The sequence below is a fragment of the Macaca mulatta genome, chromosome 13 (assembly GCF_049350105.2).
Source record: "Macaca mulatta isolate MMU2019108-1 chromosome 13, T2T-MMU8v2.0, whole genome shotgun sequence".
NCBI classification, from domain to species: domain Eukaryota; kingdom Metazoa; phylum Chordata; class Mammalia; order Primates; family Cercopithecidae; genus Macaca; species Macaca mulatta.
Window position 1 is genome coordinate 99,886,550 of NC_133418.1, and position 24,065 is coordinate 99,910,614.

The 24,065-nt window shown below is 47.0% G+C and overlaps 1 protein-coding gene and 1 long non-coding RNA gene across 20 annotated transcripts in view; one reads left to right on the top strand and one right to left on the bottom strand.

The window, feature by feature from the left end:
- The window catches only part of EFR3B (EFR3 homolog B), a 114,438-nt gene that overhangs the window by 32,726 nt on the left and 57,647 nt on the right, over positions 1-24,065 (bottom strand). For 10 of the 19 annotated variants that reach the window (XR_013402970.1, XR_013402968.1, XR_013402967.1 and 7 more), the window contains exons 4-5: positions 20,711-20,861; positions 1,245-1,366 (exon numbers count right to left, since the gene is read on the bottom strand). Coding sequence is in view for 4 of the 19 variants with exons in the window: in XM_015111834.3 (XP_014967320.2) it covers positions 1,245-1,366; positions 20,711-20,861 (273 nt within the window). In the remaining 15 variants the exon portion in view is untranslated. The remainder of the gene's footprint in view (positions 1-1,244; positions 1,367-20,710; positions 20,862-24,065) is intronic. The other 9 variants (XR_013402978.1, XR_013402977.1, XR_013402975.1 and 6 more) reach the window with 1 other exon arrangement.
- LOC144333882 (uncharacterized) lies at positions 8,667-15,244 on the top strand. Its single transcript, XR_013403014.1, has 2 exons — positions 8,667-10,289; positions 14,788-15,244. It is a non-coding gene; the product is annotated as an uncharacterized LOC144333882 (long non-coding RNA).

Consider the following 24,065-nt stretch of genomic DNA (forward strand, 5'->3'; position numbering starts at 1 on the left):
AGTTTTTCTCAAGGTTGAGTTGCCAGTTGCATTTTTAACTTCAGTTTTAACTGGGGTTGCCAGGGTGCTACCCTGGGCCTTACCAAGGAACTGTGACTGGAGGTGGCAGGAGCCTACGAACACCAGGATACCCTGGCCCAGAAGCCTTTAGGGCCACTGGCAATGGGCAAGGATTCCCCGGAAGTACCTGGCCACGCTGACCTGACCCTGACCACGTTCAAGACCCTGAGCTGGCAGCTGTCTGGACTTGGGAATGAACGACCAGGAATACTGTCTTGCTGACTTTTCTTGGTTTCAGTTTAAAAAGGCACTCCCCAAAGGACAACATATCCCCGGCGTGCTGGACTCGTTTGTCCCACCCAAGGGGGCCTGGCTGGCAGGAAACAAGGCCTGGTTGGCAGAAAAAATTCTACCCAGGGCTCCCTTATGTGTACATGTGAATTAATTTTTCTTCTTTTCCTACTTTGCACTCTTTCAGTCTCCTCAGAATCCCTTCCACAAATGCACATGATTCATTCTGTGACACCCAGAGCTGACCATGCCTTTCAAAAGAAGTTCAGAAAGATCAGGCCTGGGGGAGGAGGAACTTCTTACTCTTCCTATTTATTTATTTACTTATTTTTCGAGACAGAGTCTCACTCTGTTGCCCAGGCTGGAGTGCAGTGGCGCAATCTCAGCTCACTGCAACTTCCACCTCCCGGATTCAAGCAATTCTTGTGCCTCAGCCACCCGAGTAGCTGGGATGACAGTTGCGTGCCACCATGCCTGGCTAATTTTTTGTATTTTTAATAGAGATGGGGTTTCGCCATGTTGGCCAGGCTGGTCTTGAACTCCTGACCTCAAGTAATCCACCTGCCTCAGTCTCCCAAAGTGCTGGGAATACAGGCATGAGCCACCACACCTGGCCCTTACTACTCCTCTTAATGGGCACAGTGGAGATCTACCCATGACCAAGAGCCCCATGAAGTCTCTGAATCACTTGAACCTGGGAGGCGGAGGTTGCAGTTAGCCAAGACTGCGCCACTGCACTCCAGCCTGGGCAACAGAGTGAAACTCGGTCTTAAAAAAAAAAAAGGAGAAACCACATGTAGGGAGCTGGGTGCTGCCTGTCTGCCCAGCAACATCAGAGCAGACACAGACACTAACAAAAGCAGACACACAATAGCAGGTTGGAAGTTATCTACAGGACCCACCTTTGCTTCTGCTGTGAGCTGAACCACCCACCCTTGCCTTCCCCTACTCACTTAGTCTTGATTTCTAAGTCATCGTGGCTTGAGTGGCACATTTCACTGAATCGGGACACAAAGAAGTCATAGCTCCGGTGATAGGATGGGGTGTCCTCCTCGATGTTGGCAAACTTCACAAACTATCAGGGAGGAAGCAGATAAAAACACGAGAGAGGTGACCCACTGTGCTCCTCACTGCTGGGCATCCCCAGACCCCCTGCCATGGTCAAGCCATGGGAACCACGCATCCTGGAGCCAGCTTGGCCAGCCTCGCAGAGCACGCTGGGGAAATAAGTTCCCAATCCTGCTCACCTCTCCCGTTGCACAACAAAATTGGAAACCTTGGCCCTTCTCAGGCCTACCCTGCTGTGGGAGCAGAGGATGGAAGAGAAGGGAACATGAAGGGGTTCACGGAAGCACCTGCCCTCACCCCTCCATCCAGAACTGTGCAAACACAACGGGGTAGGGAGGCTGTTAGGAATAACACGGAACCTGAGTGAAAGCCAGCGATGAAGCAGCAGCACCACCCTCAATGAATTCGAGGACACAAGAACAAATCTAAAATTTGACTTAAAAATGTAATTACACTTTATTGTTAGAAACTGGAATTTGGTCAGGTACAGTGGCTCATGTCTGTAATCCCAGCACTTTGGGAGGCTGAGGTGGGTGGATCATTTGAGGTCAGGAGTTCAAGACCACCTGGCCAACATGGTGAGACCCTGTCTCTACTAAAAATACAAAATTACCCAGGCACGGTGGCAGGTGCCTGTAGTCCCAGCTACTTTGGGAGGCTGAGGCAAGAGAATCACTTGAACCTGGGAGGTGGAGGTTGTAGTGAGCCGAGATTGCACCACTGCACCCCAGCCTGGGCGATAGAGCGAGACTCCATCTCAGACAAAAACAAACAAAAACAACAATAACAACAAAAATGGAGTCCATTTTTTGAGTTTGCCATTTCAGTTCAGTAGGTCTTGATAGGCATCCTGGGCAGCTAGATTCCTTCTGCACCAGGATGCTGCACATTTGCAATTCTAAATAGGGACTTAATTTCAACTGAGTCCTGCAGAGAAACAACAATCATGAACTAAATGAAGTTAAATTACTAAATATTTAATATGATTCTTATGGGGTTTTTGTTGTTGTTGTTGTTGCTGTTTTTGAGATGGAGTCTTGCTCTGTCGCCAGACTGGAATGCTGTGGCGCGATCTTGGCTCACTACAACCTCTACCTCCCGGGTTCAAGCGATTCTCTTGCCTCAGTCTCCCGGGTAGCTGGGTCTACAGGAGTGCGCCACCACGCCCAGCTAATTTTTGTATTTTTCGTAGAGATGGGGTTTCACCATGTTGGCCAGGATGGTCTCGATCTCTTAACCTCGTGATCTGCCCACCTCAGCCTCCCAAAGTGCTGGGATTACAGGTGTGAGCCACTGTGCCCGGCCAGGGCTTTTTTTTTTTTTTTTTTTTTTTTTTGAGATGAAGTCTTACTCTGTTGCCCAGGCTGGCATGCAATGGCACAATCTCGGCTCACTGCAACTTCCTCCTCTCGGTTTCAAGCGATTCTCCTGCCTCAGCCTCCTAACTAGCTAGGATTACAGGCACCTGCCATCATGCCCAGCTAATTTTTATTTTTTGTAGAGATGGGGTTTCACTATGTTGGTCAGGCTGGTCTTGAACTCCTGCCCTCAGGTGATCCACCCACCTTGGCCTCCCATAGTGCTAGGATTATAGGCATCAGCCATCGCGCCCAGCCTGTATAGGTTGTTTTGTTTACTGTTATTAATCTAGTACCCCCAAACAACTAAAAAGGTTAGATTTACTATACAATATATTCTCCATTATTCTGCCCTGTATTATTATTTAATTTTTATAAACATGTGTTGCATCAAAAAGGATATGGTATTCTTCCCAAAAGTATCTAGTTAGTGGACTCTCATAATATTTAGTATTGTCAATTTGTATCTGTATTTAACGACTTAAAAGTTGTCAATAACTTTTTCTGAATGAAAATTAGCAGCTTCCACAAACATCATTAATTATTGTAGTGTTTTATTCTTACAATAATAAATAAAACAGCTATTTTCTGTTGACTGAGAGAATCCCAACATATAAGCAAATAAGGAGATCCTTCCTTCCAAGCTACATCTAAAATGGATTCATATATTTGGGAGAGAATATTCTGATATCAGCAATAAATCTAAGTGACATTGCTGGCATGCCTGATGTGGTGATGCAGAAGAGACACAATGGTGGATCCAATGGTAATCCATGCGATCAGAAGATCATCGATTACGTGCAAATTCAGGAGAGTTCCAGAAAGAAGGCTGAAGTCGGCCTTCGGCTGCCTGGCCTTCATAAGCCCCCAAGGCTGGAACACAGACTTGAGGTGCTGAAGCCATGAACCAGGTTTGGCCGAAGTTAAGGTTGGGTGCATCACTGCCCTTAGCCACCGACACAGGCAAAGTCTGGTCCAGTCAGGATGTCTGTCCACTCAGAGGAGACACACAGCTGTAGCAGGTTCTAAATGCAGATCTAGCTCTTAACTGGAGGTGTGGATTTTGAATGAGACATTTAACTTCTTTTTATGTTTTGGTTTTCCCATGTGCAAAGTAAGCAGCCCGGTTGTCACTAAGGTTCTTTTAAAGTTTCAAAAATCTGTACTATGTCTACTTCGAATATGATGAGGCAGATTAAGACTCCCCGTGTGTGTAAGAGTGCCTGCATTTTAGAATAAAAGAAACAGTGAAAAAAAGAAGCCAATAACAAAGAGAAAGAAACAAACACAGACTTTGTCCCCAGGATGTAGTGACTGTGTAGACTCAGATGTACCTCAGGAGAATGAATGGCCAAACTTTATGTTCACTGGTTTGGGAGTTTGTGAGCTAATGGCTATGAACATTTTAGAAGCAATTTTTTTTTTTTTTTTTTTTTTTTTTTGAGACAGGGTCTCGCTCTGTTACCCAGGCTGGAGTGCAGTGGTGTGATCTTGGCTCACTGCAACCTCTGCCTCCTGGGTTCAAGTGGTTCTCCCCACTCAGCCTCCCTAATAGCTGGGACTACAGCCACGATGCCTGACTAATTTTGTATTTTTAGTAGAGACGGGGTTTTGCCATGCTGGCCAGGCTGGTCTTGAACTCCTGACCTCAAGTGATCCTCTTGCCTTGGCCTCCCAAAGTGCTGGGATTACAGTCGTGAGCCACCCCGCCTGGCCTAGAAGCTTATATAATGTCTGGTACTACCCTAAGACTTGTACACACGTCATCTCTTTTATTTCTTAAAATGATTCTAAGTTAGAGTGGTTTCTATTCTCATTTTATAGACAAAGAGACTGACATCCACAACAGTTAGGCAACTTGCCCAAGGCCCTGCAGGAGGTGCCCGGTCCCCCACATCCTGCTGCCTGTCTCCAGCAGGACTTCCTCACTGAAAACGTTGGCTTTTTGGTTGTTTTGTTTTATTTTTATTTTTCAGCTTTATTTAGGTATAATGGACAAATAGAAATCATATCTATATATTTAAGGTGTACAACTTGATGTTTTAGTTATTTATTCACTCATTTATAGAGACAGAGTCTTACTCTGTCACCCAGGCTGGAGTGCAGTGGTGTAATCATGGCTCACCGCAGCCTGGAACTCCTGGGCTCAAGTGATCCTCCTGCTTCCTGAGTAGCTAGGACTACAGGTGTGCACCACCATGCCTGGCTAATTTTTTTTTTTTAATTGTTTTATTTTTTAGACGGAGTCTCACTCTATCGCCCAGGCTGGAGTGCACTGGCGCGATCTTGGCTTATTGCAAGCGCCGCCTCCTGGGTTCAAGCAATTCTCCTGCCTCAGCCTCCTGAGTAGCTGGGACTACAGGCACCCACCATCACAACCAGCTAATTTTTTTGTATTTTTAGTAGAGACGGGGTTTCACCATGTTAGCCAGGATGGTCTTGAGCTCCTGACCTCGTGATCTGCCCACCTCGGCCTCCCAAAGTGCTGGGATTACAGGCGTGAGTCACCACACCTGGCTTTTTTTTTTTTGTAGAGACAGGGTCTCATTATGTTGCCCAGGCTGGTCTCAAACTCCTGGGATCAAGTAACCCTCCCTCCTAGGCCTCCAACTTGATGTTTCTGACATACACTGTGAAATAGTCACCATGGTTAAGCCAGTTAACATATCACCTCATATAACTGCCATTTTCTTTCCTCTTCCCTCCTTCCTTTCTGTGGTAAGAACATTTAAGATAGGTAAGATGTGGAAACAACCTAAATGTCTGACAAATAAATGGATATCGAAAATCCATTTGCGTATCCATTTGTGTCATCTGTGTATACACACACACACACAGTGGAATATTATTCAGCCTTAAAGAAGGGAATCCTGCCGGCTGCAACAAAATGGATGAACCTGGAAGACATTATGCTTGGTAAAACAAATCAGACACAGAAAGACAAACGCTGCCTGATCTCACTCATATGTGGAATCTAAAATGGTTAATCTCAGCCGGGCGCAGTGGCTCCCGCCTCTAATCCCAGCACTTTGGGAGGCCGAGGCGGGCAGATCACTTGAGGTCAGGAGTTTGAGATCAGCCTGGCCAACATGGTGAAACCCCGTCTCTACTAAAAATACAAAAAATTTGCCAGGCATGGTGGTGTATGCCTGTAATCCCAGTTACTTGGGAGGCTGAGGCAGGAGAATTGCTTGAACCCGGGAGGCAGAGGTTGTAGTAAGCCAAGATCACACCACTGCACTCTAGCCCGGGCGACAGAGCAAGACTCCATCTCAAAATAAAATTAAATTTAAATTAAATGTGAAATAAAATAAAATGTCAAGTTCACAGAAGCAGAGTAGAAGGGTGATTGCCAGGGGCTGGGGTAGTGGAAATAGGGAGACGTTGGTCAAAGGGTACAAACTTTCTCCAGTTTTTATTCCTGCCTTCTGCTTCCTCCGGCCTCAGGCCAGATGACAGAGGAACATTGCTGCTGGGGAGGGGGGATGATATTGTTAGGGAAGAACAAGAGGTGGATGAGAAAGTGGGCAACAGGCACCTTAGTATTGTTTTATTAAGAGGGTGGGGGACAGGTAGGGTAGGGCTGGAGGTGGGAGGACTCGGCTTTTCAAACACTGCCAGACAGCAGAGCCATGGGGCACTGCTGACCACACTGGTTTCTGCCCCCCACCCCCCGCCGAGACATGCTGACTCTGTCCTGGAAGAGGCCCGGGAATCTCAGTGGGCCAGTCTGAGGCCTACACCTGGGAAGCCACGCCTGGGAGCCGCAGGCAGGGGCTGACGGGCAGTCCCGCCTTCTCTCCTCCTCTCCCCTCCCCACACCCATGCCCCTGGGAACCCATTCCTGATCCTGGTGGAACTGGGACACCAAGACCCCTCCACGTTCAACTTTGACTCTCCTCTTTCTCAGGGAGCCGTGGCGCCATAGGACTGAGGCCAGTCAGGCCACACAGCTGCTCACGGCCAGCATCTGTCCTCATTATCCCTGCTGTCTATGCTGTTAAATATTTCAATCATTATCCCTGGCTGTAAGGTCAGAATTGACATTAAAATCAATTTTTTTAAAAATGAAAGTTCTGCAGTTACCCCTGAGGTGGTGCGAGGTAGAAAACGTAAGTGGGACTCCCTTTCCTAAAACCACAGAAGGCCTCATTCCAGACCAGGTCAGCAGTTTCTCCTGAATCTGTCCCAAGCGGGTCAGCCATAGCTGCTAACCTCACTGGAAAACTCCCTTGTTCCTCCTTCTGCGGCTCCGTGAGTCCCTGGATGTGTGTTCTTCGGTGCTCTTCTTCCCTGACATATTAGTTTTGAGTCTTAAAAAAAAAAATTTTTTTTTTCTTTTTTTTTTGAAATAGTCTCGCCCTGTTGCCCAGGAGGGAGTACAGTGGCACCATCTTGGCTCGCTACAACCTCTGCCTCCCAGGTTCAAGTAACCTGTGCCTCAGCCTCCCAAAAGCTAGGATTACAGGCACCCACCACCACTCCTGGCTAATTTTTGTATTTTTAGTAGATTGTGTTTTGCCATGTTGGCCAGGCTGGTCTTGAACTCTTGGTCTCAAGCAATCTGCCTGCCTCGGCCTCCCAAAGTGCTGGGATTACAGGCGTGAGCCACAGCACCTGGCCTGTTTTCTTTTCTTTAAAATGTATCTATCACCTCCTAGGAACATGAATAAAGTAGAGAAGATTCAGAAAAGCTCCCTGAGCTCCTGGAGTAACAGGAACTGTGTGAACTCAAGGCATATTATTAGTAAGGTTCTTATTCTAAGAGGCTTAGACTTTTTATGACCCTACAGGATTCAACACCACACAATCATTGAATAGCAGTGTTTGCTGGGGCAATGAACAAATACATTCCACTCACCACTTAAAAAACAACACGCCATTCTTAACATGCCCGGGACTCCACCCACTGTTCTTTCCCATCCCACTTGATCAGAAAAACAAATTTCAGATATGGTTGTAGTAAAGCTTATTTGCTTTCATTTAACCCATGCCTTGTTCTGTTGGAAGCCTTCAAAATATCTAAAAGACATCACAAAGCCCAAGTTCTAGAAGAGGCTATTCATAGACATAGGAGTTTTCATCAGGAATGGCCAGGCCAGGCCCAGTTAACACCTACAGTCTAAGTAATAACAACAGTAAATATTTCTGTGGCACTCATTGCTTAACATATCAGTGTTAACTGTCTGTGACTGTGTTGTCTCTACCTCAGTCTTGACCGTCTTATCCCCTGTGTGTCAAATCTCCCTCTGCTTCTCTCTAATAAAATGCTTGTGATTGCATTTAGACCCACCTGGAAAATCCACGATCATCTCCCAATCTCAAATTAAGATAGTCCTTAATTTAATCACAGCTGCTAAGACCCTGTTTCCATATAAGGTCACATGCAGAGGTTCCAGGGATTAAGATGGAGCCATCTATTGATGCATCATTTTCCAGCTGATCACAACATCCTTTATCTGATACAATTTTCAGCAGTCTTGTGAGTTTAGCAGAACATGTGTTGCTCCCATTAGAGAGATGAAAAAACTGAGGCTTATTAAGGGAGCAAGTGAATTATTTCAGCTCAGCCCACTTGTGACAGGTGGAGCTGAGCCTCAGGCTTGGGAATTCTCACACTGGGTCCCATGATCTTAGCTCTTTACATTTTAATGTGTATCAGAACTACCTAGGGAGGTTGTTTAAAATACAGATTTCTGAGCCACTCCAGCCTACTGCTATCCTACTGAACAGACTCTCTAGGGGTAGGGCTTAAGTATCTGCATCTCATTTTATTTTATTTTATTTATTTTTTTTTTTTGAGACAGTATCTCACTCCTGCCACCCAGGCTGGAGTGCAGAGGCGTGATCACGGCTCACTGCAGGCTTGACTTTCTGGGCTCAGGCGATTCTCCCACCTCTGCCTCCCGAGTAGCTGGAACTACAGGTGTGTGCCACAATGCCTGGCTAATTTTTTATTTTGTACAGATGGGGTTTCAGTGTTGCCCAGGCTGGTCTCATATTCCTGGGCTCAAGTGATCCACCCACCTTGGCTTCCCAAAGTGCTGGGATTACAGGCGTGAGCCACTGCGCCTGGCCAGGTATCTGCATCCTTAAGTGCCCGCTCCCCCTATTCTAGGGCAGGGGGTCTACAGGTCACATGTACTTGGCCCAGGGAAAACTCGTCCCACAACTATAGGAATGTTCTGAGGCAGGGTGGGGGGAAGAAAGCTCTCACAGAACCTTGAGAAAAGCTAGGGAAGTATGTTCTTGGTCATGGAGGTCCATCAAGGCTGGATGGATGGACAGCCACTTCCTTTGAAGGGGAGAACTGGGGTGTTTCGGGCTTGAACCAAGGGTAGCATGGCTCCATCTCTGGAGCACAGTTTGCCCTCCGGGGCCCAGGACTGCCTAGGAGGCTGTAGCCTTGAGTCTCGGGCTGTTGACCATTCCATTCCCTCGGGCTGCCAGGACTCTTGCTCTGTTAGATATTCTAGTGAGACTGCACTTAATGCCAGTCCCTGATCTCCCATGGAGAAGGTGTGTGCAACAGGGCTATCTAAGAAAAAAAGCACCTTTTTGGTACCAGGATCTTGAGCCTCCTTAGGATCCCTTGGTGTGATAGCTTGTGGGGAGGCGCTTCCCTTCCCTGAGGCTGGAAGTATGAAAGCACAGTCCCAGCAGCCCAGCTAGGTCACCTGGTCAGGGAGCGCTGGTCATGGGTCCCTGTAGGGGCAGCTCCCTATGTGGCTCCTGAATCTTCCAGGTGTTGACATGAGGGGGCCAAGCTGGAAATTTTGGTGACAGTGATTCAGAGGGTCTGATGGGGTTTTTCCCGGGGACCCTGGTCAAAGGACCACACCTATTGCGGAAGTCCACCTCAGAATGTGCCAGTGTCTGGCTGAGATGAGGTTGGGACTCTCAGGTTTTAGAGTGAGTAAGGCCTTTTCCCTCTTAAACAGGCAGTGTAGTGCTATGACTACAAGAAGGGGTTTGGAGCCAGACCACATATTTGAATCCTAATTATTAGTAGGGTGATCTGGGACAAGCTTACTTGTCCCAGCTTACTTGAAGCTCCCTGTGCCTCAGTTTCCCTATCAAGTAGGGGTAACCCAAGCACCTGCCTTGTAGACTTGGTTTGACCAGAACTCTACCTGCCTCGCCTGTCACAGTTATGCACTGCCTCCTCATTTTCTCCCCCAGTGCATTTTTGGCCCGTCATCAACACTCCATGAGTTTCCACTGGGCTCGTTTACCTGCGTGACTGGTCACTATTTCTTTAAATGCATACTACAGCGAGAACTTCCTAAATGTTTCACCCCTACAATTGTGAATTCATACTTTACAGATGACTTTTATTAAAATGTGAGTTCTAATGCATGAGATCATGAAAGATCATGGTTTTTTGTTTGTTTTAAGATACAGCAATGATGAGGAAAGTCGCCATAGCAACAAACTGAAGATTTTGAACATGTGACATTTCAAAAGCCAGGGGCACTGCTAGGGCCACCCTTTCAAGATCAAAGTTTCGGCTCTTCATATACAACAAAGGGCGCCAAGCTTGCTGGAGTGATCACCCACCCTGTGGTACAGGCACCCAGGAGGTAAAATGGTGTGAAAACTGAGGGTTACTAAGGGTCAATAGAGAGCGAAAGCTCCAAAGACTGGCCTTGCAGGAATAGCTCTCCCCTGGTCTTATCACAGGCCAAGTCTCTCCAAACAGAACATAGCCATTCCCTCTTCCATAGGTGGGCCTTCTGAACCAACTAACTTCCTGCTGTCAGTGACAGAACTATAGTTAAAAATACGGGCATATATAAAACCCAACTCTCTCACAGCTCAAGGACTGAAGGCCTTTTTGCTGCATTTACCTACACAAAGAGAAAGGAGAACTGCTTCTTTGCTTCACTAGACTTAACCTGGGTAGAAAAATCAGCACCAAAAAACGTTGCCCAAATTTAAGATAAGTCCTAGCTGGAAAGCAAATCAAAACATGGTTTTGAGTTTACCATTGCCTGTCCCTTTCTTGCCACTGCCCTTGTTTATAGCAATTCCCTGGGGCAGTTTTCACTGTAGCCAGAGGCACAGTCTATCCCATCTTAACTTGATCATGTCCTGCCAACCTCCTGACTACCAGCCAAAGCATAGTAACTCCCCAGATCTATGACATACTCTCCTGTCCATCCACATTACACAGTCCCTCCTTCAAGACTCTTTGCAAAACTGGCTGTGGTTTGAAGGACTCCTGGGAAAGTCTAGTCCTTGCTGGCCCCAGGACACCATCCCTGCTGGCCCTGGGTAGCCCCATCTGCTGGACTCCAAGGCCTGCACTCAGGAAACACAGACCTTGGGGAGCACCAGCTGCTGCCTCTGCTCTCAGAGCCTGTCCCTAGCTGGGGCTGAGCCCATGCCTTGGGCCATTCCACTGGCCTTGCAGTTCTGACCTCACCTGACTTCACAGAACCCACCTCCAGCCTGCTGGTCTCCAGCAGTGCTGAGTTTTGAACCAAAGTGCTGAAGATTGGGGCATATCTAGTCCACAGATGACAGCTAAAACCACAAGAGTTGATGAAATTGTCCAGGAGCAGTATATCCAGCGAGAAGAGGGTAGAGCACAGAGCCTTGGAGACCACAGACACTCAGGGGGATGAGGAAAAAGAGAATTATTTGAAGGACACTGTCTTGGCTTCCTGTGGCTGCTGTAACAAGTTACCACAATTTAGTGACTTAAAACAGCACACACTTATTATCTGAGTTCTGGAGCTCAGAAGTCTACAATAGGTCTGCATGGCTGCATTCCTTCTGGGGGCTCCAGGGAGCATCCATTTTCTCAGGCTTTCCAGCTTCCAGAAGCCACCTACATCCTTTGGCTTGTGCCCCCTTCTCCATCTTCAAAGCCAGCAGCAGGGCATCTTCAGATCTCTTTGTCTCTGTCCCTCCGCTTCCATCATCACGTCCCCTTCGGTCCAACTCTGATCCTCCTGTGTCCCTCTTATAATGACCCTTGAGATTACATCAGGCACACCTGGATTATCCAGGATAATCTCCCCCAGCTCAAGATTCTTAAATTGATCACATCTGCGAAGTCCCTTTTGTCATATAAGGTGGCATTCACAGGTTCCAGGGATTAGGACATAGGCAACGGTGGGGTGGGGGCATCATTCAGCCTACCACAGAAACTAAGCAGGGCAAGTCCAGTGGGAACAGTTGGAGTGACAGGCCTGAAGAAGCCCAGGGAGTGTGAAGAAGGGTGAGATCCCAGGGAGAAATGGGTGAGATCCACAGGGAGAAATGGGTGCGATCCCAGGGAGAAACGGGCACAATCCCCAGGGAGGAATGGGCACGATCCCAGGGAGAAATGGGCACGATCCCAGGGAGGAATGGGTGCGATCCCAGGGAGGAATGGGCGTGATCCCAGGGAGAAACGGGCACAATCCCCAGAGAGAAATGGGAGTGATCCCCAGGGAGCAATGGGCACAATCCCCAGGGAGCAATGGGCACGATCCCCAGGGAGAAATGGGCACGATCCCCAGGGAGCAATGGGCACGATCCCAGGGAGAAATAGGTGCGATCCCAGGGAGGAATGGGCGTGATCCCAGGGAGAAACGGGCGCGATCCCCAGGGAGCAATGGGCACGATCCCCAGGGAGGAATGGGTGTGATCCCAGGGAGGAATGGGCGCGATCCCAGGGAGAGGTGGGCGCGATCCCCAGGGAGGAATGGGTGTGATCCCCAGGGAGGAATGGGTGTGATCCCAGGGAGAAATGGGCGCGATCCCCAGGGAGGAATGGGTGTGATCCCAGGGAGGAATGAGTGTGATCCCAGGGAGAAATGGGCGCGATCCCCAGGGAGGAATGGGTGTGATCCCAGGGAGGAATGGGTGTGATCCCAGGGGGAAATGGGCGCGATCCCCAGGGAGAAATGGGCGCGATCCCAGGGAGAAACGGGCGCGATCCCCAGGGAGAAATGGGCGCGATCCCCAGGGAGAAATGGGCGCGATCCCCAGGGAGGAATGGGTGTGATCCCAGGGAGGAATGAGTGTGATCCCAGGGAGAAATGGGCACGATCCCCAGGGAGGAATGAGTGTGATCCCAGGGAGGAATGAGTGTGATCCCAGGGAGAAATGGGCGCGATCCCCAGGGAGAAACGGGCGTGATCCCCAGGGAGAAATGGGCGCGATCCCCAGGAAGAAATGGGCGCGATCCCAGGGAGAAATGGGTGTGAATTCAGGGAGAAAGGGGCACAATCCCAGGGAGAAATGGGCGTGATCCCCAGGGAGAAATGGGTGCGATCCCAGGGAGAAATGGGCGTGGATTCAGGGAGAAATGGGTGCAACCCCAGGGAGAAATGCCACCAAAATATAAAAACATGAGGGGCAAGGTGGGTGGGGAGTGGGTTATTTTCATGGTTTCCACAGATTCTAATTGCAAAGATAAAAATGTAATCTTACAGTGGAGAGGAGTGGCTCCCACACCCTAGACCGGGATCACACTGGGCATCTGTAAAGGTGGGACACAGACATTTGTGCATCCTGCTGTGATACCCGGTATAGCAACCCAAAACCCCCATGAAGTATTATAGCCAAAAGTAGTTACCTGCATCCAATCAAACCTTCAGATCTAATTCCAGTTTGCAGGAAATACAAGAGACAGGAGAGCCAGATAAGTGGCACCACAGCAAAGAACCAGACAAATCCAGAATGGGGAGCATTCTACAAAGCAACTGACCTGCCCTCCAAAACGTCAACATCACGAATAAAAGAGGGGCAGAGAGAGGTTGGGAAGCTGCTAAGAGAGGTAAGGGATGTAGAAAACAAAGAAATAGTCTTTACTAAGTTCTGATTTGAAAAAGGATAGCAATGTAGACAACGGGGGACAATTAGGGAAATCTGGATTTGGACGACATATTAAAATAAGATCAGGAATGATGGTTGATTTTGTCAGGCAAGCTAATGGCATTTTGTAGTTATGCAGGAGAATGTAATTTTTTTTTTGTTTTTCTCTTGTTTATTAATTTAATTTATTACTACGCTGCAAGAGACTTGAACTTGTGTTTAGATTGAGGGAAGAAATCAAAGCAAGGCAAAGAGTGGAGATGGGGAGGGGGCAGAAAGAATGGATCCAGGGAGGCTCCGGAGGGGCTGGGGACCCTTTGGAGAGGAACAAGATGGGCATAGGAAGTGGAAGAAGCGCCCTGGGACAGCCCCCATTTCCTGAGTGGGAGAAGAAGGCAAAGGCAATTTGAGACTGAAGAAGCTGATTTCGGAGGGGAGTTTAGGGGGAAATGGAAGGTTTGTAAGGACCACTTGGAGGACGTGAGAGGAGGCTGCTTGAAAGCCCAGTAAACTCCTAATGCACATATGCGTAGAGGCCCCAACCCACAGGCCGTGTGGTTTTCTGAGGTGGGGGCATTAGGGTAGGGGGAACAGGGTGCTGCACAGCCTGAGCCACAAGGAGGGACGTCTCCAGGATCCCCATAACCCTGGCCTGCTGCAGGGGAGCCGCTCTCCCCCTCACCTGCTGGGTGACTCGCTTTGCACCAGCCTCCGAGTGGGCTTGGTTTGAGGTTGTGGCACAGTAAAAGCATAAATGCCTGTGTGCCATTGACTCTGGGTTACTCAGAGTCCAACATTTTAAAAATTGAGGTAAAATTCACATATCATAAAATTAGCCATTTTAAAGCACCCAATTCAGCGGCATTTAAGTCATTCACAATGTTTTGCAACCAAAACATTTTCCTCAACCCAAAAGGAAATCCTATATCCATTCAGCAGTCCCTCTCCATTCCTCTCTCCCCCTTCACCTGGCAAACACACGTCTACTTCCTGTCTCTACGGATTTACCTAATTGAATATCTCATGTAAGTGGGATGATAAATATGTGACCTTTTGGTTGTTTCTACCTTTCAGCTCTTGTGAATAGTGTTGCTATGAACAATTGTGTACAACTATTTGTTTGAGAACCTGTTGTTAATTATTTTGGGTATATACCCGGCGGAATTGCTGGGCCATATAATTCCATATGTTTAACTTTTTGAGGAAGCACCAAACTATTTTCCATAGGTGCTGCACCATTTTACATTTCTACCAGCAGTGCATTGAGGGTTCCGGTTTCCACACATCCTTGCCAACATTTGCCATCTTTTGTGTGTGGGACTGTGTTTTTAATCGCCATCTTAGTGGGTGTGAAGTGGTGTCTTGTTGCGGTTTTGATTTGTATTTCCTTAATGATTAGTGATGTTAAGCATCTTTTCATGTGCTTCTTGCCATTTGTATATCTTTTTTTGGGAAAATGTCTATGAGAGTTCTTTGTCCATTTTTAATTGTTTTTTTTGTTGTTGTTGTTGTTAAGTCTTAATAATTATTTGTATATTCTGGTTATTGAACCCTTATTAAATATATGATTGGTAAATATTTTCTCCCATTCTGTGGGTTATCTTTTTACTGTCTTGATTGTGTCCTTTGGTGCATATAAGTTTTAATTTCTTTTTTTTGAGACAAAGTCTCACTTTGTCATCCAGGCTGGAGTGCAGTGGAGTGATCTTGGCTCACTGCAACCTTTGCCTCCTCGGTTCAAGCAATTCTCTCACCTCAGCCTCCCAAGTAGCTGGGATTATAGGCATGCACCACCACACCTCAGCTGAATTTTGTATTTTTAGTAGAGATGGCGTTTCATAATGTTGGCCAGGCTGGTCTGGAACTCTTGACCTCAAGTGATCCACCCATCCTGGCCTCCCAAAGTGCTGGGATTATAAGTGTAAGCCACTGTGCCCAGACAAAGTTTTAAATTTTGATGAAGTCCAATTTATCTATGTTGTTTCTATAGTTGCTTTTGCTTTTGATATCATATCTAAGAATCCATTGCCAAGTCCAAGACCATAAAGACTTATCCCTATAGTTTCTTCTAAGAGTCTTATAGTTTTAGCTCTTACATTTAAGGCTTTGATCTATTTTGAGTTAATTTTTGTGTGTGGTGTGAGATAGAAGTGAAAGTATAAACTTTCAATCTATGAATCTTCATAATATTTTACCATTTGTATACACTAGGCTAATATATTAGATTGTTTATGTAGAGGATCTCGGCATCATCAGATTTAATATTTTTAGTTTATCATTAGTAAGTGCCCTTAAAAAGTCAGGACATGTAGTGATTAACACTGTCCCCAAGACATGCATCTGCACCCATCATGCAATGAGGCAGGTGTGCAGAAGTGAATTCCCAGCGAGTAAGGAGCTTAGCTGGCCCTGCCTCCCCACCTTCTCCTGGCTTTTCCAGTCCCTCATCATGATCCAAAGCCCAGGTATTCTCATTAAGGGCTGGAAAGCATCATTTAAATTTTCGCTGGGCACGGTGGCTCACACCTGTAATCCCAGCACTTTGGGAGGCAGAGGCAGGTGGATCACTTGAGGTCAGGAGTTTGAGAAGAGCCTGGCCAACATGGTGAAACCCCGTCTCTACTAAAAATACAAAAATTAGCCGGGCATGGTGGCAGGTGCCTGTAATCCCAGCTACTTGGGAGGCTGAGGCAGGAGAATCGCTTGAACCCAGGAGGCGGAGGTTGCAGCGAGCCAAGATCACACCACTGCACTCCTGACTGGGCAACAGAGGGAGACCCTGTCTCAAAAAAAAAAAAAAAAAAAAAAAGCATCACTTACATTTTTTAAATTGTACTTTACTGGATGTAATGTACAGGAGTGGTATTAGCAAATTTGGATTTTGTGACAAGTCTCTGGACAATTTCATCCTTGGGGTGATCAAGCACAAGCTGTATGAATATCTACCTGGGATGAGGGAAGCAAGGGAGGGACATGGAGAGGGAGAGAAGAAAGAATAAAAGAAGGAAAGGAGGGAAGGAATCCTACACAGGCTTAAGACTAGAATGGGTCAGTGGTTCCCAGACCTAAATGGCATCATATGGGAAGCAAAAATATACAGACTCCCAGGTCTCCTCTCCAGAGATGTGGGTCTGGTTGAGCCCTGGGAATCGGTAGGTTTCCAAAGCTCATTGGTCTGAGTTGGGAACCTTGAAGGGCATATGGTTTCCGAAGAGACACTCTACAGAGGGGAGATTTGTGCTATGCCGATTCAGGGAGCAAAACCAGGTCTGAGGGAAAAGCTACAGGGAGGAAGAGTGGGCTCAGGTTAAGTTTTTTTCTTGGCTTCTCACCCACAAGGCCAGGGGCTGCCTTGTGCTAGACTAAGTCTGGTCATGGGGGGCATCTGCACAGAGGCTGGGTGCCACGCTTTGGAATCTAGGGCTCAGTGAGGGGCTTTTGACCTTGCTACCCCTCAGATTCTAGGGAGAATATTAATACATGCACAGGGGCCAAAAGAATCACTGTCTAAAGCCAGCACTCTAGCTGTGTGAGCACAGACAAACCATCTCACTTCTTGGGATCCCATCTCTACACTGAGAAATCCAACAAAATGAGGGGTTAGATGAGCTTGATTCATTTTGCTTTCTTTTCCTTTTCTCCTTCTTTCTCTCCTTCCCTTTCTTTTGATTTCCTGGCAGCAAAACCTTTTATCCAAATAAAATGCTGCAAACTTCCATACAAACAATGAAAAGGTCTGGGCGTGGTAGCTCACACCTGTAATCTCAGCACTTTGGGAGGCCAAGGCAGGTGGATCACTTGAGGTCAGGAGTTTGAGACCAGCCTGGCCAACACAGCAAAACCCTGTCTCTACCAAAAATACAAACATTAACTGGAGCCAGACGCTGTAGCTCACGCCTGTAATCCCAGCACTTTGGGAGGCCGAGGCGGGCGGATCACTTGACATCAGGAGTTTGAGACCAGCCTGGCCAACATGGTGAAACCCTATCTCTACTAAAAATTAGTTGGGCATGGTGGCCGGTGCCTGTAGCTCCAGCTACTTGGAAGGCTTTGGCAGGAGAATCACTTGAATCCAGGAGACAGAGGTTGCAGTGAGCCGAGATCGTGCCACTGCATTCCTGCCTGGGCAACAGAGCGAGACTCCATCTCAGAAAAGAAAAAGAAAATTAGCTGGGCATGTGGCCAGCTAATCCTAGCTACTGGAGAGGCTGAAGTAGGAGAATCACTTGAACCTCGGAGGTAGAGGTTTCAGTGAGCTGAGGTCATGCCAGTGCACTCCAGCCTGGGCAACAGAGCGAGACTCCATCTCAGAAAAGAAAAAGAAAATTAGCTGGGCATTTGGCCAGCTAATCCTAGCTACTGGAGAGGCTGAAGTAGGAGAATCACTTGAACCTCAGAGGTAGAGGTTGCAGTGAGCCGAGGTCACGCCAGTGCACTCCAGCCTGGGTGACAGAGCAAGGCTCTGCCTCAGTAAAACAAAACACAAACAAACAAACAAAACCCCAGAGGTGGCTACTGGATGAAGTAGCAGTAAAGGGCTTAGAGACTCTGTTCCTCCTCCCTCAGTTCCCCTTTCCCCCGACAAAGCCCTGAATCCCTGTGAAGACCTGTTTGGAACTCCTGGGCTAGACTCTAAGATAATGTCACACACTAGCACGCTGGCAGGTCTAAAATGATGAGGAGCAAAAGAACACTCTTCTCAGGAAGGTTCAAGAAGGTCTGGGCTCGGAGAGCCAGAAAGAGCATCAGACAGGGACAGCAAGAGAAAAGGCTGCCTTCCAAGTTGCACTCTGGAACTACTGCAAATATTTGACTTAACTCACTGACAAGAGCTTGTCCTTATATCATCATCATTGTCTGCAGTACAGCAATCATTAGTTAACTTGCTCTGGCTGATGCGATGATTCACTGCGATGGGGAATTTGCAGGACACTGAATTTTCCAGGCCGTAGCCAACAAAACACCTACCCTGGGCTAGGATTTCCTGTGGGCAAAGCTAGAGCTGGCGGCCACCTGCTTCCAGTGGCCCCCACAGATGCATGGTGGCTGGTTCATTTTCCATTCAGATGTTCTCTGGAGTTATCTTAAACAGGACAACTAAAACAGTATCTGAAGCCGTTGCCAGGGCAACTTGACAAAGGACTTTCCCCTCAGCTATAATATGTGTAATGTGTCGAAGGCAGCTGGCTCCCAGGGAGAGGAAAGAGAAGGGAATCTGTATAGGTTGCCACTCTTGGTCCTTGGAAGGAAAGCTGGAAGACTCTCTTCTGGTTAAATCAACTTATATAGAACAGGAAAGCAGCTCTCACCCATGCCATAAAAATTCAGGCTGGGGGCAGGGCGTGGTGGCTTACGCCTGTAATCCCAGCACTTTGGGAGGCTGAGGTGGGTGAATCACTTGAGCCCAGGAGTTTGAGACCAGCCTGGACAACATGGCGCATGTGCCACCACACCTGGCTAATACTTGTGTTTTTACAAGAGACAGGGTTTCTGTATTTTTAGTAGAGATGGGGTTTTGCCGACATCGTGCCACTGCACTCCAGCACTTTGGGAGGCTGGGGTGGGTGGATCAGTTAAGGTCAGGCGTTCAAGACCAGCCTGGCCAACATGGCAAAACCCCCATCTCTACTAAAAACATAAAAAAAAGAAAAAGAAAAATTAGCTGAGTGTGGTAGCTCGCACCTGTAGTCCCAGCTACTCAGGAGGCTGAGGCAGGAGAATCACTTGAACCCAGGAGGCAGAGGTTGCAGTGAGCCAAGATCGTGCCACTGCACTCCAGCCTGGGTGACAGAAAGAGGCTCAGTCTAAAAATATAAAATAAAATAAAAAAATAAAAATTCAGGTTGGGAGGCTAAGGGGCAAACCTTAAACTTTTGTGATATCTGCAGATAGATAAAGGCTTCACTTAAGATCTGTAAAATAGTCATATCTAAGCTGCATGAAGACCTGGAGCTTAAAGTATGTCCTGAAGGGGAAGGAATGAGAAAGATGGCAAGATATTAAAGACAACCAGGGTGTGGGAGTATGTTTAAACGCACACATGAAGCAGGGAGTTTCTGACATATCTGATAGCTCTTCTCTAACAATATCATACTCTCCCACGACCGCAGCCACTTCCACTGAGACCAGCATTAGCTTGGAGGACTAACAGAGACCAAGCTGAAGCTGCTCATGGTACTGATGAAAAGACTGAGGCCTATAAAAGGTAACCTCGACGCTTCACAGTGAGGAAAGGGCAAAACTAAGCCAGAAGCCCTGTGTCCTGCTTCCCCGTGGTCTTTCCACTGATCTGGTACCTTTGTCCTGGGGACATCACTTTGCTCTATCTTTGAAAGAGGCATAACCTGGATAGCTTTCAAGATATGCCCCCATAGAGTGCTGAGTGGTGGGGGCCCTGGGCTCTTCCTGCCCTCCAAAGAAAGCCTCTGTTTCCATCGATTTTTATATCCATTTGGGGCCCCACTTAAAATTATTTGAGGGGAAAAAATTCTATTAGTAAAAAGTTTGGAGATCATCAATCTAGCGCTAAACACATTAGATGGAGATAATGGTTGCACAACTTTGTGAATACACTAAAACCACATTTTTGTTGTTGTTGTTGTTTGTTTTTTGAGATGGAGTCTCTGTTGCCCAGGTTGGAGGGCAGTGGCGCGATCTCGACTCACTGCAGTCTCTGCTTCCGGGTTCAAGTGATTTTCCTGCCTCAGCCTCCCAAGTAGCTGGGATCGGATTACAGGTGTGCACCATGACACCCAGCTAATTTTTTTTTTTTTTGTATTTTTAGTAGAGATGGGGGTTTTGCCATGTTGGTCAGGCTGGTCTCAAACTCCTTACCTCAAGTGATCCACCTGCCTTGGCCTCCCAAAGTGCTGGTATTACAGGTGTGAGCCACTGCGCCCGGCCACCACAGGGTTTAAAATAGGATGCTTGAAAGTGGTGAATTTTATTTTTAAAAATTATTTTATTATATATCTATATAAATTATATACTTGTTTAAATTAAAAAATGAAAGGGCCCTTTGTTCACACAAAGGGAGACCCTAAAACAAGCAGTGTGTCACACTTAGGGTTGGGAACCAAATAGAAACAGAACATGACAGTGACGACCCCAAGGTCTCCCTCTCCCCTGCCAATCCCCAGGATGCAGCTGGGAGACCTGGAGCCCCCTGGGCCGCTCCTTACCGAGTTGGTGCCGAGGATCTGCAGGTTGGGCTTCTCCGACTCCAGCAGCTTGGCCACCATCTTGAGGAAGCTCTCCACGAAGAGGTTGATGCTCTGGCAGTGGCAGGCCATGAGCAGCTGGTCCAAAGCCTCCATGGCAATGCACACGTACCTGGGAAGGGCAGCACACGCCGTCACCGGCTGTGGCCCTGCCACCCCATGGCCCGACCGGGGCATGAAAGGTGTCAGTGCAGCGACCTGGGCAATGCAGCATCTGGGTTATGAGGCTCCCCCACAGGCTGCCAACGTCTGGATAGCCTTTCCAACAAGTGTCTGCTCCAGCCCAGAACTGAGTCAGAATGAATCAGGGCTGGAAGGAAGCCTAGGGACCAACTCATCCAGCCCCTCATTTTACAGATTAAGAACAGGAGGACAGATGAGATAGAGCATTTCATGAGTCAACACAAAGAGCAAGATTGATGCTCCCAATAGCAAACTCTAAGTCTAAACTCTGTGAGGTTGGGGAATTATCCAATCGAAGTCAAGAAGTGTTTATTGAGTGCCCACTGTGGAAAGGCTCTGTCCTAGACAGTGCAGGGGGCATAAGGATGAAGAAGGCAGTCCTTCAACTTAACGAGCTGAGATAAATACACAGATATTCCTTTAAAGGGAAAATAAATCCTACAAGAAAATCATGCATGATGTCCCATGAGGTTTCCAAGGATGGAGAGAGATGGCTCGAGTGGGGAAGAAGTCAAGATCTTTATGAAGAATCTAAGACAGGCCTGAGGACCAGCTTTATGGAATAGAAAATTTGTAGGTGTTGTGTCTGGAAGCCTCAGAAGTTCCATGATAAAGTACTATGCAAGCAATATGGTTAGCAGCATTACTATGTTTGGATGATACTCCCTACCTAGGGAATAAGACAGACAAAATGGACACAGAATAAACTTTTTTCTCATGAGGAATGTTCCCTATGTCAACTCAGTCTTTAAACTACTTAAACAATTCCTCTGAAGTCTAAAGACTGAGTGAACAACGTCAGAAACCAGGAATACGCAACATCCAATGGCAAAAAGCCAAGTCCTCTCACTAGATGACTGACAACTAGTATGGTTTGGCTCCACGTCCCCACCTGAATCTCACCTTGAATTGTAGTAATCCCCACGTGTTGAGAGGGGCACCAAGTGGAGAGAATTGAATCATGGGGGCGGTTTTCCCCATACTGTTCTTGTGATAGTGAGTGTGTTCTCATGAGATCTGATGGTTTTATAAGGGGCTTCCTCTTTGCTCGGCTCTCATTCTCTCCCCTGCCGCCATGTGAAGAGGTGACGTCTGCCATGATTGTAAGTTTCCTGAGGCCTCCCCAGCCCTCCAGAACTGTGTGTGTCAATTAAAACTCTTTATAAATTACCCAATCTTGGGTATTTCTTTATAGCAGCCTGAGAATGGACTAATGTAACAAAATAAAATGTCAGCCTAAAGCCTAATATCCTCTACTCTCTATTCACAATTCTACTCTCAGAAGAAGCAAAAAAGAGGGACATGCCATCTCCTACCTCCAGCTCCTCAACCCCTGAAAATAACAGTCTCATTTGTTATTCTTGCTGTTCTCTCCTCTGTGCTAAATATACCCAAGCTCTCCCAAACTAGCCTTCACAGGACAACCCCCGATTATCTTAGTCGTCTTCTTCAATGCTTCTCATAAATCCCAAGAAAAATGCCAAGAATCAAATTCCTAATGAGAAGGAGAATGGCACCTCTAAGCTCAAACTCCATATTTGTTCCAAGAGTGTCACATAACTAGTAATGTCTACATCATAAAACATACATCCTTCACTTACAAAGCATTTGCATTCTAAAGAAAGAGAGGTTTTGTTTTTTGTTTTTGCTTTTGTTTTGTTTTGTTTTGAACTTCTAACAAGGAAGCTGCTGCAAACCTTTCAGAAATTATTCTGGTTAAAACCTTTACATTTTTGGAGTTAAATTTCCCAGGCAGAATGCTAGATGTCTCCCCTAAAATATGTCCCTTTGCCTTTCCCTAGAAATTCAGAATTTTAGCTGTGCATGTGGCTGTTCACTTGGGACTCCATTTCCCAGTCTCTCTTGCTATGAGGTGAGACCACATGACTAAAACACTGCCATTAAAATGAGGGGAAGTGGCCAGGGTATGGTGGCTCACACCTGGAATCCCAACACTTTGGGAAGCTGAGGTGGGTAGACTGCTTGAGCCAGGGGTTCAAGAGAGCCTGGGCAACATGGCGAGACCCCTTCTTTACGATAAATACAAAAATTAGCCAGGCGTGGTGGTGTATGCCTGTAATCCCAGCTACTCAAAGGCTGAAGTGGGAGGATCACTTGAGCCTGAGAGGTCGAGGCTGCAGTGAGCCATGATTAAGCCACTGCACTCCAGCCTGGGGGACAGGGTGAGATCCTGTCTCAAAAATAAACAAACTAATTAATTAATTAAGAGAAAGTGATGTGAACAACATCAGCATCTGTTGATTATAAGACACGATTGCCCTCTGTGTCCTCTCTCTCTCCCTCTTCCTACCAGCTGGGAAGTGGAAACAACTGGAGACCCAGAGAGGAAAGCCATGTGTTGAAGATCTCTGAATGACCTCATGGAGCAGAGCCCACTGGCCCACTCCAGACTGATGTGAGAGAGAGGAAAAGCACTTCCATATTGCTGGAGCCACTGTCTTTTGAGTTTCTTTATACTCTAAATAGCACAGGCACCTAATAATCAGGTTTGGGAGTGCTTTAGAAACCGAATGGCACCAATAAAGGTGAATTCTGAGCAATCCAAAGCAAACCAAATGACTGGCCTCATTGGAAAGGGAAGCAAGAGCTAGAAATGTTTCCTATCCTGCTAAATGGGAGACCATTGCAAGGCTTCATGAACTCAGAGTTTGGGCTCATGTGCCCATTACAGGATGGTGATCCTTCTACTTGTAATGTCAAATCATGTGGAATAGAAAAGTACCTCCTGATACAAAGAAAATACAGGGGAGGTAAAGTAAGCAGAAAACTGTAAAGCCTACTTGAGGTGCCCAGGAATCAGGTTGATGTTCCCTAAGTCAAAATAAAGTAGCAAAAGGCTTCTCCTGCAAGATCGCAGCAAAGCTGCCACCACAGGACTTTAAAATGTTAAAGGTGCCTGAAACTCTAAAGTCAGGTTCACATGCTATAAATGTAATAAAGGATGAATTAAAAGATTCGTTCTTCTTTATGTCTTGACCCAAATCATATCCATCATTGAATGTTAGGCAGATATTTAAAAACAAAAAATTTCTTTTTTTTGAGATGGAGTTTTGCTCTTGCTGCTTAGGCTGCAGTGCAATGGCGCAATCTTGGCTCACTGAAACCTCTGCCT